This window comes from Mya arenaria, chromosome 3, assembly GCF_026914265.1.
Source record: "Mya arenaria isolate MELC-2E11 chromosome 3, ASM2691426v1".
NCBI lineage: Eukaryota > Metazoa > Mollusca > Bivalvia > Myida > Myidae > Mya > Mya arenaria.
Genome location: NC_069124.1, coordinates 78,172,309 through 78,185,921, shown reverse-complemented (window position 1 = coordinate 78,185,921; position 13,613 = coordinate 78,172,309). Strand labels below are relative to the sequence as shown.

General features: G+C 33.6%; 1 protein-coding gene across 1 annotated transcript; it reads left to right on the top strand.

Annotated features, from left to right (window-relative positions):
* Positions 1-2,172: 2,172 nt before the first annotated feature.
* Positions 2,173-11,309, top strand: LOC128227592 (putative Ras-related protein Rab-33). Its single transcript, XM_052938278.1, has 2 exons — positions 2,173-2,554; positions 6,564-11,309. Exons 1-2 carry the CDS (start codon positions 2,315-2,317, stop codon positions 7,062-7,064), a joined length of 741 nt encoding a protein of 246 aa, XP_052794238.1. The 5' UTR covers positions 2,173-2,314; the 3' UTR covers positions 7,065-11,309.
* Positions 11,310-13,613: the final 2,304 nt, after the last annotated feature.

The window sequence follows — 13,613 nt, the reverse complement described above, 5'->3', positions numbered from 1 at the left end:
ATGTCTTTAACTTGTTCCCCGTGTTTATGAACGACTACTCCATCGCAAAGACTCAGCACAAAACAACAACAGGTCGTCAACACGAGAGACCTGTGCATTGTTTAATGGCTAATAGCCAATAATGGCTGTATTCAAAGAGAAAGTATCCATACTGGGTACTGATCTCATCAATTAACCTTAATTGCAATATGTGACTCAAACAACCAGAGCAACACACAGGATTTTGTTGTTGTTGGGATTAGGGTGCCATTTAAAGAAGAATATAGGCCTTTATAAGTATGGAAGGACCAAGATAACGATTTAACATGGAAGGAACGCTGGTATAGAACTCTCCACCCTGCAAAATGCTCTGTCCTAAAGATCCACAAAAAAAGCGACGGCTAATAGAATTTAAGCAAAAACTCAAAGGTCATTTATAAATGTGTCTGCTAATATCATGCGACAGAGAAACTTAATAATTGTAGAAGACCCGATACAAAGCCTAACATAGGAACCGAAAACACACATGATAACAAAGAAGGCACACCGAACATCTGCACTTGCGGGTCATCATTAGCAATGCATATTATGCGTATTTACGACGTCCACAACTAACAGGGGGTCCAACTTATTATTATTTTTTTAGAAAACTTAAGTGAGGGACATGCTCGATGCGGAACAATTTGGCGAAATGTTTGAGTATTTTGGTGTGTTTGGAGGATATTTTGACCTGGTAAGTAAGTTTATATGACTTTTATCGCAATATAAATACGCCCTACCGATGGCCAGACGTGTAAGCTTCTCTCGTTTTTTTTAACCTAAGTTTCTAGAGGCTTAACAAAACAGGTATTGAAGGTTTAAATAAGCTGAACGATAACTGCATAAACGTTCCACGGCAAGTATAAAAGGTGGTTTAACATAAAGAAATTGGCTCATGTTAAGTGCACGAGCCGTTGTGAAGAAATAGAGGCAAAACTCAATAAAATTTAGTCAAAATAGATCCATGATGGTATAGTTTGACCAAAAGAACTGTTTCAAGTCCCGCAATTTTCACTTTGTAAACAAATAATCGTTCAACTTATACCTTCAATAACTTTCTCGTTTTATGAGGAATTGGAAAGTCTTAGGCTTTTTAGGGGTTAAAATGACAAAGGGGTTGAATGGGCTAGCTTTGATTTCCAAAATGACAATTAAAAGGGGTTGGAAAGTCATGGGGTTGGAAAGTCCTGCTACCAAACAAATAGATCCTTGCAGTATCTCTTCAATCCTACGGGATCTGGGTCGGGGTTCAATTCAATTAATAACTGAGAATCAAGAATCTCATTAAATTGTTTAAAATACACGTGCCCTTTGTGGATATCCAGCTCAACCATAGTTTTTCACTCCAAATTATGGTCGACTATAAAAGCACTACACCAACAGCAGTTTCATCGATCTATACTTCATTTTTTCCAGTTACTACTAGAAAAGCTTAATTGTTCCCAGCTTTTTAAACTTTTTTCATAACAAAAAGTCATACAAATGAAAAGATTCCGATGGGCCAGAACATACAATGTGTAGGTGTATATGCTAATTTGAAAACTTTCCCTATTGAGAAAAAAAGAGATTCCACTTTGAACAGCGTTTCCAGAATGGGAAACTTTGTCCATTGATTACCCGATTAGGAAACAAAACGCCCACTTTTAACAAAATTGACATGTGGATAAGGATATTTCGTTTATCAACAATATTAAACCATAGTTGTGTACGCGAAACAATATCTAAAATCCAACGTTCATTTTTTGTTTTGTTTTTATTATTATTAAAAGATGTTTTCTAGATGTTTCCCAATCTGTAAGGGGAGCGAGAAAAATCGGCCCACAACCAAATCGGCCCCTAAGATGTTTCGGCCCTGCTATTTCGTCCCCTTAATTAAATTGACTCAAGACGTTTCGGCCCCTTACTGTACGGATAATGTCATATTTCTATGCAAAACCCTCAAAGTGATAGAATATTAAAGGAAATCATGATAATTGCTGATAATTGCAAAAAATTATAATATTCAGAGTTTTAGTTCAAGTAATGATTATGTAAAAAAATCTATAAAAATCTGTAATTTTTTTTAAAAAGAGCCAAATCCGAATTCCAAACAGAACAAGGTTTATATATAAGTGTGTAAAATAACCTGTATCAGCTACTCGGCATGGTGTTTTGGTTTCGCTCTGTCAAAACAAACATGGCCGCTTCCAGCCGACGTCAATAAATATTATTCTACAAGTAAATTAAGAACCCATCATCAGTGGTTAATAAAAAATCCCCTGAACTATTTTATCAAGGTTTTATTTTTGACGGAACAATGACATCTCAAACAGCAGACAATACAGATGGTTTGAATAATGAAAAAAGTTCGGTAAAAGTTCTTGAAAAACAGACGCAAAAGAGGATTTTTAAAATAATTGTTATAGGAGACTCCAATGTTGGAAAGACATGTCTCACATTTAGGTTTTGTTGTGGAAAGTTTCCCGACAAGACTGAGGCAACCATAGGGGTTGATTTCCGAGAGAGGCTTGTCGATGTGGACTCTGAACAACTCAAGGTATAGAATTAGAAGTCGGTGGTGTATTTTGACTTAAAAAACTTTTAAGTTTTAGGCCACATCAGGTTGAAGTTTTAGGGAAAGTTTGGATTTTTACCTTCTATAACCTCCATTGACTTAATACTTTACAGTTTGTTAACTGCCATCAGATAATTAGGTTACACAACTCCATAATTATCATCCATGGCCTAGTGTTTAAGCATCCGCCTACAGAGCGGGAGGTCGTGGGTTCGATCCCTGGCCGTGTCATACCAAAAGACGTTAAAAATTGGTACAAGTTGCTCCCTTGCCTGGCGCTCGGCATTTAAAGGGTAGTGCTCGGAAAAGTGGTGTACTCAGTACTGGTTTAACCTAGGAAAGTTGTACCCCGTGTATCGGTGCTTTACACCAAGCACGTAAAAGAACCAAGGGGTCTCTTCGAAAAAGAGCTAGGGTATCGCACCCGGACTTCCTTGTATCCCACCACTGTCTCTTAAGCGTGCTGTCCCTTCAGCAAAAACAAAGGACCCCGTTGGAAATAAGTGCTTGCACTTTCACGGGTTATCCTTGACCGCAAGGTCTAAAGAAATACATACATACCTACATGCATACATCCGAAATACAAATTAATGCCCCTTAATTAATGACCTTTTTTATATTGTTTCTGACAGGCACATTTTTAATATTTTCCATTAGAATGGTGTACCTCTTTGTTATGGGTGGCCAAAGGGATATGTACTTTAAGTATGGTTTACAGAGACCTTTCATGGGATTGCGTTTGGGGCCCCTAGGGTCAAGGTCACTGTTACTAAAAATAGATAATGATTGGTACTGAAAACCTTTAGTTAGGGTTGACATATTGCGACCAAACTTGGTATGTAGGAAAAGTTTATGGAGGACTTCCTTGGGATTGCATTTGGGGCCCCTGGGGTCAAAGTCAAGGTCACTGTTGCTTTAAATAGAACCCCCCCAGATGAAACTGAATCTCACAATGAAGGCTGAAGTTCTTCTGTCAGTCATTTAAAATTTGGCCTTGTTGCATTGCAGACTTTCAATTTTTATTTTTACTTTTTTATTGCTTTTGACAGGCAAATATTACATCATTATTGTATTTATTTTAAAGACAAAGCAGCGTATAGCTGAGGGCGCTTTCCTACGACAGCTCTTGTAGTAAATGTAATGTGTAACTAAGCCTCTAAATATATAAGTAAATAATCTCATTGTCTCACTAATACATAACCATAATTCAATAAGCAATATTCATAGTCTATGTATTTAATTATAAATGTGACGTATGGGATATAAATAATGAACAATTTTATGAGTAAAAAAGGTTTTAATAGTTATATAATTGATATATTTCTATCCATTTTAAATACAGGGTAACTATTGTTATATTGGCAGTCTATTCTCTAGTTCTAGGAGACCATTTTATTAAATGTGACGCTATGAATTATAATTATTTCTTAATTGTAACACATTTTATGCATGTTAGTTAGTGCTATATGATGTTCCATAATTTTATTCCATTGATGTTGTATAATATAAATGTGCTAGTATTAACATATAACATTACTCTTATTCTAATTCTAAAGCATTGTAATAATAATAAATATACATGCATTATGAAAAAGTGAACAGTATAAACCTATAAACCTAGTATAAGAAGATGTTTTGTTCATGTCCTGAATAAACCTCCAGAACTTCACAGCAGGACACTCAGATCTGAGTTCTGATAGACAGCAAAGGCCAGTAATGATTAAGATTAACACACAGATGTTGTGTACTATTTGTATCTATACACAGATTTAGGGAGGGAGATGTCACTTAAAGGGCTTGTTTAAACATAGAGTTTATATAGTAGGACTTGTTTAAAAAATGATGCCAAGCACTAGTGTAAGTATTCTAGTTGTTCATCCAAAAGCCTTATTTTTAGCTTGACTATTCGAAGAATAGGTGGGCTATACTAATGGCCCCGGCGTCAGCGTCAGCGCCCGGTTAAAGTTTTAGGGCAAGTTGGGATTTTCACTTATAAGTCCAATACCCTTCATTCAATTGACTTAATACTTCACACAGTTGTTCAGGGCCATCACATGATGAGGTTAGATAACTCCATAGTATTCTTTACACAGATTATGGCCCCTGATTGACTACAGAACTTAGGTTAAAGTTTTAGGGCAGGTTGAGATATTTATTAATAACTTCTATACCCTTTGTTCAATTGACTTAATACTTCACACAGTTGTTAAGGACCATCACACAATGAGGTTACATAACTCCATATTATCCTTAATAAAAGTTATGGCCACTGATTGACTTAGGTTGAAGTTTTAGGGCAGGTTAAAGTTTTAGGGCAAGTTGGGATTTTCACTTAAAACTCCAATAACATTCATTCAATTGACTTAATACTTCACACAGTTGTTCAGATCACATGAAGTTAGATAACTCCATATTATATTTATACAAATTATGGCCCCTGATTGACCATGGAACTTAGGTTAAAGTTTAAGGGCAGGTTGGGATATTTATTAATAACTTTTATAACCTTCATTCAATTGACTTAATACTTCACACAATTGTTCAGGACCGCCACCCAATGAGGTTACATAACTCCATATCCTTAATAAATACAAGTTATGGCCCCTGATTGACTTAAAGTTTTAGGCAAGTTAAAGTTAAGGGCAAGTTAGGATTTTACTAAAAAAAACTTCTATATTCATTCAGTGCACTTATTAAAATTCAAAATTATTTACGACCATCATACAACAAGAAACATAACTCCATTTCAACCCGAAATACAAATTATGGCCCTTGATTTTTTTGATTTTTATTTCTTTTGAAAGGCATATTTGTTTATTCTTAACCACATTTTCATAATGGGAAATCAAGTTATTTGAATGACTTGCATCATTGTTCGGGCTTCAGCATCAAAGTCACCTTATGTATCGAATAATTTTAGTTAGGTTTGACATAAAGAGACTAAACTTGGTGATATTACATCGTTATTGTATTCACTTCTAAGTCAAAGCGGCGTAGTCGAGCGCGCTGTCTTACGACTGCTCTTGTTTTGATGACTGAATTATATGAGACTTATAATTTTCTCCTCAAAGCTGCCTCAATTTCTATTCGGTCCAAATGATTAGACAAAAAATCATGAGGAATTAATGGTGATATTTTATATTTAACTCATTAATTTTATCACACCTCTGGCCACTGTTAGTAAACACCTAAAATCTTATGCTGTTTGTCAACTAACCAAACAGTATTATTAAAACTTACCAAACCACAACCTTATAACCTTTCCTTAAAGTTCAACTTAACCCTGTACCATCAAATAGTGTATTTTTCTTATGTAAGCCTGTTTAACAATCTCCCTAGGCCTAACTAAAAATTATGAGACTAAGCTTCTTTTAACATTTTTTTAGGTTACATGACATAATTATGTGACTTAAGTCCTGAGAATATAGGAGTCTTGCTGAAATGAACGTACATTGAAATAAGTTACCCTATATAAATCAACAATAAAGGAAAACTGTGAAAAGTAAAGCTCCAACCATAAAAAGTACCCAGGGCAGGGAAGTTCCATCACATTGGCATGATCATAAATACAAATATATATACAGTATGTATATTAGTTATATTAAAAGAAAGAGAAGAAGCTTAGCTTATCCTACTAAGGTAAAGTAGGGATAGAAACAGGAATCGTTGGATTTCTATACAACTGCAATCAGTTGTATACTTATCTGGGGGATTTGGACCTGTCCCAAATCAATTCTGTAAAAAAGTATTGTTATATATATTTCTGTTGTTATCTAGACTCTTCTTTCTAATGTCGCAAAAAGGTAAGCTTAAATGAAAAATGTGCACAAAGAGTGAATGAAGTACTTTTCATACATGTCTTTCACAGTGTGCACACTTTTTACAGAGATCTTACAAATATATTGAACAAGTTTGCTTGTTGTTTATTTCTTAATATTTTAAGACTATTATCTTCCAGTAAACATCATACATATAAGTTTGTTTGTTTCAGCTTCAGTTGTGGGACACGGCGGGCCAGGAACGTTTTAGGAAGAGCATGGTCCAACACTACTACCGCAATGTACATGCTGTTGTCTTTGTGTATGATGTCACAAAAATCTCTTCATTCGAAAGCATGCCGGGATGGATTGAGGAGTGTGATCGACACAATCTCAACAAAGAGATTCCAAGAATATTTGTTGGTAACAAATGTGATATGACTGAAAAAGTTGCAGTTAACACCAATTTGGCACAGAAATTTGCTGATTCCCACAACATGCCATTGTTTGAAACATCTGCAAAAGATGACAACAAAGCAAATCATGTTGAAGCAATCTTTATGACATTAGCCCACAAATTGAAGAATTCAAAACCTATGATGCCAGCATACATGTACACTGGGTACTCGAGGAGTAATGATGTTGTGAATATTCATGATTCTCCAGAGCGGCGCGGCCTACAGAGAGCTGGCTCAGCCTCAGGGGATGATGAAAAAGAAGGTTGTGGATGCTGATTGCACATACATGGCTACAGTATTGAACGTCAATAAATTCTCTGTAATTTATCTGAAAAATGCTTTTGATTTTGAGTGCTTTGCTAAAAAACATATGGTAGACTCAAATTATACCGTTTAGTTGTGCTGAGAGCAGTAAATGTGCAATTATGTTTAGTTTAATACTAGAGCAACATAGGTTTCTTTTTTTATTTTATTCACATGTATTGCTTGTAATTATGGGGCTTAATGTAACATGTCATTGGTTTATGTGTAGTCACTGTTTTGTTTGACAAAAAATGGGGAAAAAATAATGTACAGTTTTAAAGATGATATATTTATTACTTGTATTGACTATTAAAACACTGACAGCTGATTTAATACTACAAAGTCCATGGTGTGTGTGTGTTTAAAGGCAGTCAACCTCATTTAAAAAAAATCTCAAAAAAGTTACTATGAATTTGTATCATAAAAAAATAAAATAATAAAAGACAAAATCAGGCCATTTCTACCCATAACATTCAAAGAATGGAGGCAAAGATCTAAATGATATAATTATAATAATAAGTATGTTTTGTATCAGTGCATTCTGTGTATGCGGGAATTCTGAACAGGGTTAAACTTTTTATAATGTTTATAGTTTTTGTCAAGTTGTAGGTATTTTGTGTTTTAAATGGTTTATAGATGCATTTGAGCTTGGCTGCCTTTAAAACAAAGTTTATAATTTAATACATGAATTATGTGTAGAAGTGATTATAATTGAACCAAAAGTAATTAAAAACTTATTCACTAATTAATTCTGGAGTAAAGTGTAAGTGATCCGATTTTTACAGCTAATTGGATTAATACCTACATACATTTATATATATATATATATATATATATATATATATATATATATATATATATATATATATATATATATTCATTTTTGCAAGGCAAATTCCATGTATGTATGCAAGTAAGCAGATGATATAATCATTGATATTGCATTTTTAAGGGCTTAAGGTAAAACATACACAAGATAAAATCATACGCTCGCCCTATATAGTTCTATCGCATGTATTTTTATATCAGTGGTCGAAATTAACACAAGCCCGCAAGCCCTGCACTGCTAAAATGTCTTCCGGGCTTGCTCAAATTCTGAATTTTATATAGCAGTGCTTGTTCAAAATTTGATGCCAAGCAATAGTATATGAATTGGGGCTTGTTCATCCAAAAGTCTAATTTCAATGATTGTTATATAGGTATAATTTTCTTAATAATTGACTCAAACCGCAGAAAAATTGTTGGTACGGTAAAATGTTGAAAAATATGTTTTATGACAAATGTGACTAAAATTACAATTTCTGTAGAACTAAAAAAGTAATACTTGGTATGTCAAAATATTATAAATGGAAGTTAACAAATAAGCTATTTCTGTGAGCTAGTTACAGTTGACATTCAGTTTGATCCAAGCAAAAAAAAAAATTTCCTTTGAAGCATTTCATTTAGTTTACACTATATGAATGTAGAGAATTATATCATTTAATTCTGAGTGACCAATGCAGCAGTAAGCACTACCTGGTATCATTGGGAGCAGGTGCTAGATATTCTGCAAATGGTTAGATATTCTGCAAATGGTCGCTACTGCATCATGTTCATACAACGTTGTTGCCCAGTGATTGACGCAGGCAGAGGGAGTCACACCCAATACTAACATAACAGTTCATTGTTCATTGTAAAGAAGTGCTAACAATTTGAATTTATATTCTGTTATTATTTATTTATTTTTAAGTTGATATTATACTACAGGAAATAAAGTGTATTAAATATATATCCTTATCCTTATGTGCGTTTTTTGGAAATCAATCCCAAATGATGTGTTAGAACTTTGGGTGTGTGAACATAGTAATATGAATAGTTTTTTACCATTTTTTGGTATTGTAACCATTTGTTTGCAATATTATACTTCTAAATGTTAGATTCAGTCGGTTACATATCACTAAAAACCAGATCCTTTGATATAGTTTTCAAACCATGAATTGTTTAAATTAATGTTGTGAGCATGGGACCATGTGATACTGCTATAGATTGTAGTAGTATTGCTTATATTGCCGTAATTATTTCCTTTCCTTTGTTCATATTAAGAAATGAATTACAGGCAGAAAGTATGAGGGATTGTGCAATTCTACCTTGTGATGGCTTGGTCTATAAAAATAGGATGCATTTAGTTCTTGCTATTCATCTCATTGTGTAATGTATAACAATTAAATGTTTTTTTGTAATCTGGAAGTTCATCTTATTCTAAATAAATGTACATTGAAGGTTTAGAACATTTGTATGGGGCAGGAGTTATATACTGTTTAATTAATTCATAATTAAAAAGTATTTCTTATGCCATAATTAGTTTCTTATGCCATAATTAGTTATTTAAAGTAGGCATTTAATTTGCACAGGATTTACACGAGGTTAGATACGGAGTATATTGTTGGAGTGTTTGTTTTTGTTTTCAACTCGGGCCGTTTCATTTTTCACCAGATATTGAACCTGATGTAGAGTAAAATACCAATTTAATATAACCTTTATTTTAAATAAAACCAGACAAAAAACAAGTGACAACTAATGTAGGCAGTCGGTCTCATTTTGCACAAGGTAAAAAAAATGTCTTGAACATGACGCTTTTCTTTGCAATCATGTGTGAATAACTGCAAAACCTATTCCTTGTTTTTGTTTATCTATTGTAAGCGGACTCACTTCGGCAGTTATTAATTTCCAACCATTTTTAGTTCAACTATTCGAAGAATAAGGAGAGCTATACTACTCACCCTGGCGTTGGCGTCACACCTTGGTTAAGGTTTTGCATGTAAGCACCTTTAAGTCATTATCTCAGTAAATACATCAGTTATTGCATTGAAACTTTGGATATGTATTCCCAACTATCATACATACTAAATTAATGAAGTTAGATAACAAATATTTGAATATAATGCAAATAATAGGCCTTTATTATTCGACTTAGAAATTCTGGTTAAGGTTTTGCGTGTAACCACACATAGGTTAATATCTCAGCAACTACTTGAGGTATTGCATTGATACTTTATACAATGGTACTCAACCATCCAACCTACTAAATTAACCAAGTTAGATAACTCTAGTTTGCATTTATGCAAATAATTGCCCTTCATTATTTGACTTAGAAATTCTGGTTAAGGTTTTGCGTGTAACCACACATAGGTTAATATCTCAGCAACTACTTGAGGTATTGCATTGAGACTTTATACAATGGTAGTCAACCATCCAACCTACTTAATTAACCAAGTTAGATAACTCTACTTTGCATTTAATGCAAAATAATTGCCCTTTATTATTCGACTTAGAAATTCTGGTTAAGGTTTTGAATGTAACCACATTTAAGTCAATATCTCAGCAAATATATCATGTATTGCATTGAAACATTAGATATGTATTCCCAGAGAACACTTTTTTGAATATAATGCAAATTATGGGCCTTTATTATTTGACTTAGACATTCTGGTTAAGGTTTTGCATGTAAGCACACATAGGTTAATATCTCAGAAATTACTTGATGGATTGCATTGAGACTTTATACAATGGTACTCAACCATCCAATCTACTTAAATAACCAAGTAAGATAACTCTAGTTTGCATTTAATGCAAAATAATTGCCCTTTATTATTCGACTTAGAAATTCTGGTTAAGGTTTTGAATGTAACCACATTTAAGTCAATATCTCAGCAAATACATCATGTATTGCATTGAAACTTTACAAACAGGCTCCCATCTATTTAACCTTCTTATTTAATCAAGTAAGATAACTCTATCTTTTATAATATATAATTTTTGCCCCTTTATTATGCGACTTAGAAATTCTGGTTAAGGTCTTGCATGTTAGCACACATAGGATAATATCTCAGCAACTATTTGATGTATTGCATTGAGACTTTATACAATGGTATTCAACCACCCAACTTAATTGAATAACCAAGTTAGATAACTGTATTTTGCAAATAATGGCCCTTTATTATTAGACTAAGAAATTCTCGTTAAAATTTTGCATGGAACCACATTTATGTTAATATCTCAGCACACCATGTATTGCATTGAAATCTAATCTAACAGTGATCCATGCATGTTTCGCCAAAACGTTTCAATCCTTACATTGAAAAGCGGAATAGTCAAGCGTGCTGTCTCTGTGACAGCTCTTGTTATAACATGAATTTGATTGTTACATGTGGTCATTGAATAAAAACCATATATATTATACTTTTGGATTGTCTTGAAAACAAAATGCAATTTAATGATAATTGGCATGAAATATTTGATGAATCCAAAAAAAGTTTGATCACTGGAGTCACTCCAGAGTTTTGGCCTTTAGTTGTAATATTTTACCAAATTCAACTTGTCATCTGTCGAACTCAAACATTCCCTCCGTCATTGTTACTACACTTGGTCATAAGGTTTGTGTGAATACTATCTGGCACCAATTTGGTAACCAGCCAGATGTCTTAATTTTCTCTGGTTCTATGGCCCTTAGAATGAAAATAGAGTATTGCTGAATGTGCTGGATGCTCCCCAAAGTTGAAACACCAATTTTCTAGGAAAAAGCAGAAATTGTAATACAATGTGTTGGTAGAAGGTAAATGGTTTTGAATTCAAAACAATGATATAAAAAGCAGCAATTGATGTGCACAACAGTCAGTAGAAGAGGAACACTGCATTAATATGGATCTTCAAACATTTTATTATGTCATTGCCATCTATCTATGTACCAAGTTTTATTTGAATCCCTTGAGAACATTCCAAGATATGACCCGAACAAGCACCCAATATGGAATAATATCAGGTTATGGGGAGATAACTAAATAAATATGCAGGGAAAGATTATTGTTTTTGGGTACCACACTTCCTTTTATTGCCATCAATCTACATTTCAATCCCTTTAGTACTTTCCAAGATACTGCCAGGACAAGCAGCAATCATTGATAAATATCAGGTAAAGGGGAGCTTCCTAAAAAAATATACAGGTCATGATAATGATTCTTGTGCACTGCACTTCCTGTCATTGCTTTTATCTACATACCTAGTTTCATTACACTGATTATGAAAACATTGTTCTACGGAGATGATTTCATAAATATGCATGATATGATTGTGGTTCTTATGCACTGCACTTCCTCTTGTTAACATCTATCTATGTACAAAGTTTTATTTTAATCCCATTAGTTGTTTTGAAGTTATTCTCTTAACAAAGGTGTGAAAGACTGACTGACAAAGCATTGATTATATGCTCTCCCTCACAGAAGAAAAAAAAATCACAAAAACTGACTGGTCAGCTTTATCATGACATTTTCATCCAATATTTACTTAAATTGGTCTCAATCATGTTTATGAGCATGTCTCACAAAGAGTGTCTCACCAGCCAGATCAATAGGCATTCCTGAGTTATGGCCCTCAAATTGTAAAACTTTAACTAAATTGTCACTCTCTAGTTTGACCACACAGTGTCCAATCTTTACAAAATGTTTGATATTATTTTCTTTAACTATTTATATAGTGATGGCACCTTTAAGTGGGCTTATATTGCACTGACTTGCAATGCTCTTGTTTTCTTAATACAATATGACCCATAGTGAAACATAGCCTAAATATCTGACAAAATGTCATGAGACCGGTAAGAAAATGTTGCTGCTGAGGGTTAACAAGCACAATGTTAATGATAGTAAGCAGGTGATTTCAGCAGCACATGGTTATAATGTTGCTTGACAGGTCTATCATTGGAAAGGATGAATCCTCCAAAATGGCATACAAATTCTGAAGGAAAGCACAAATTGAAAAATATTACTCATTTTGTATCATTTAAAAAGAACTACTTCTTAAACTGTAAGTCATACATAAAGCAAAGAAGTTGGTGCCAACTTGGTAGTGTGTGCCTAGCAAAATAGTTGAAGACCACACTGTGAACAAGAAACTGTTCTGACTCATGTGTTATGCACCATCTCCCATTTGCAATATGCTTTCATATTCAGATCTTCCTCTTTTGGTTTTGTCTAAGGTTAATCATTTATGACATTTTCTATACCAGCAGACGCATGTTAGACCCAGATTAGCTTGTTACCTGTAACCCTGTCATGATAGGGCACTTATGTTCCAAATAAAAATTGAGTTTACTTCTTATTATTTACCTTGGGTACTTTTTACAAGCAACATTAAATGATACAAACACTTGCTGTTCAGGTTATAAGGTTTTATTCACCATTTTGACTGGTGTACAAAATACTTGCTCTACCCTGCAGCACTTATATTTCATATCATTAAGTGTAGGCATTAAACAAATTCTCAAGTTTCAACTGATTAATAATATATCAAGTATCCTTCAGCTAAGTCTTATTTCATGATTGAGTGTTTTAGTATTATAGTTCATTGGTGTGTGAAAACATTTGGTAAGTGCATGGTTTGTGAATTCTGAAGGATTTCATAATTATCTGTGCATTTACGAAATGAATTCAATGCATACATTTACACTCATTAATAGCAGAAATTCTCAGCAATAATCCAACTAGTAGCTGA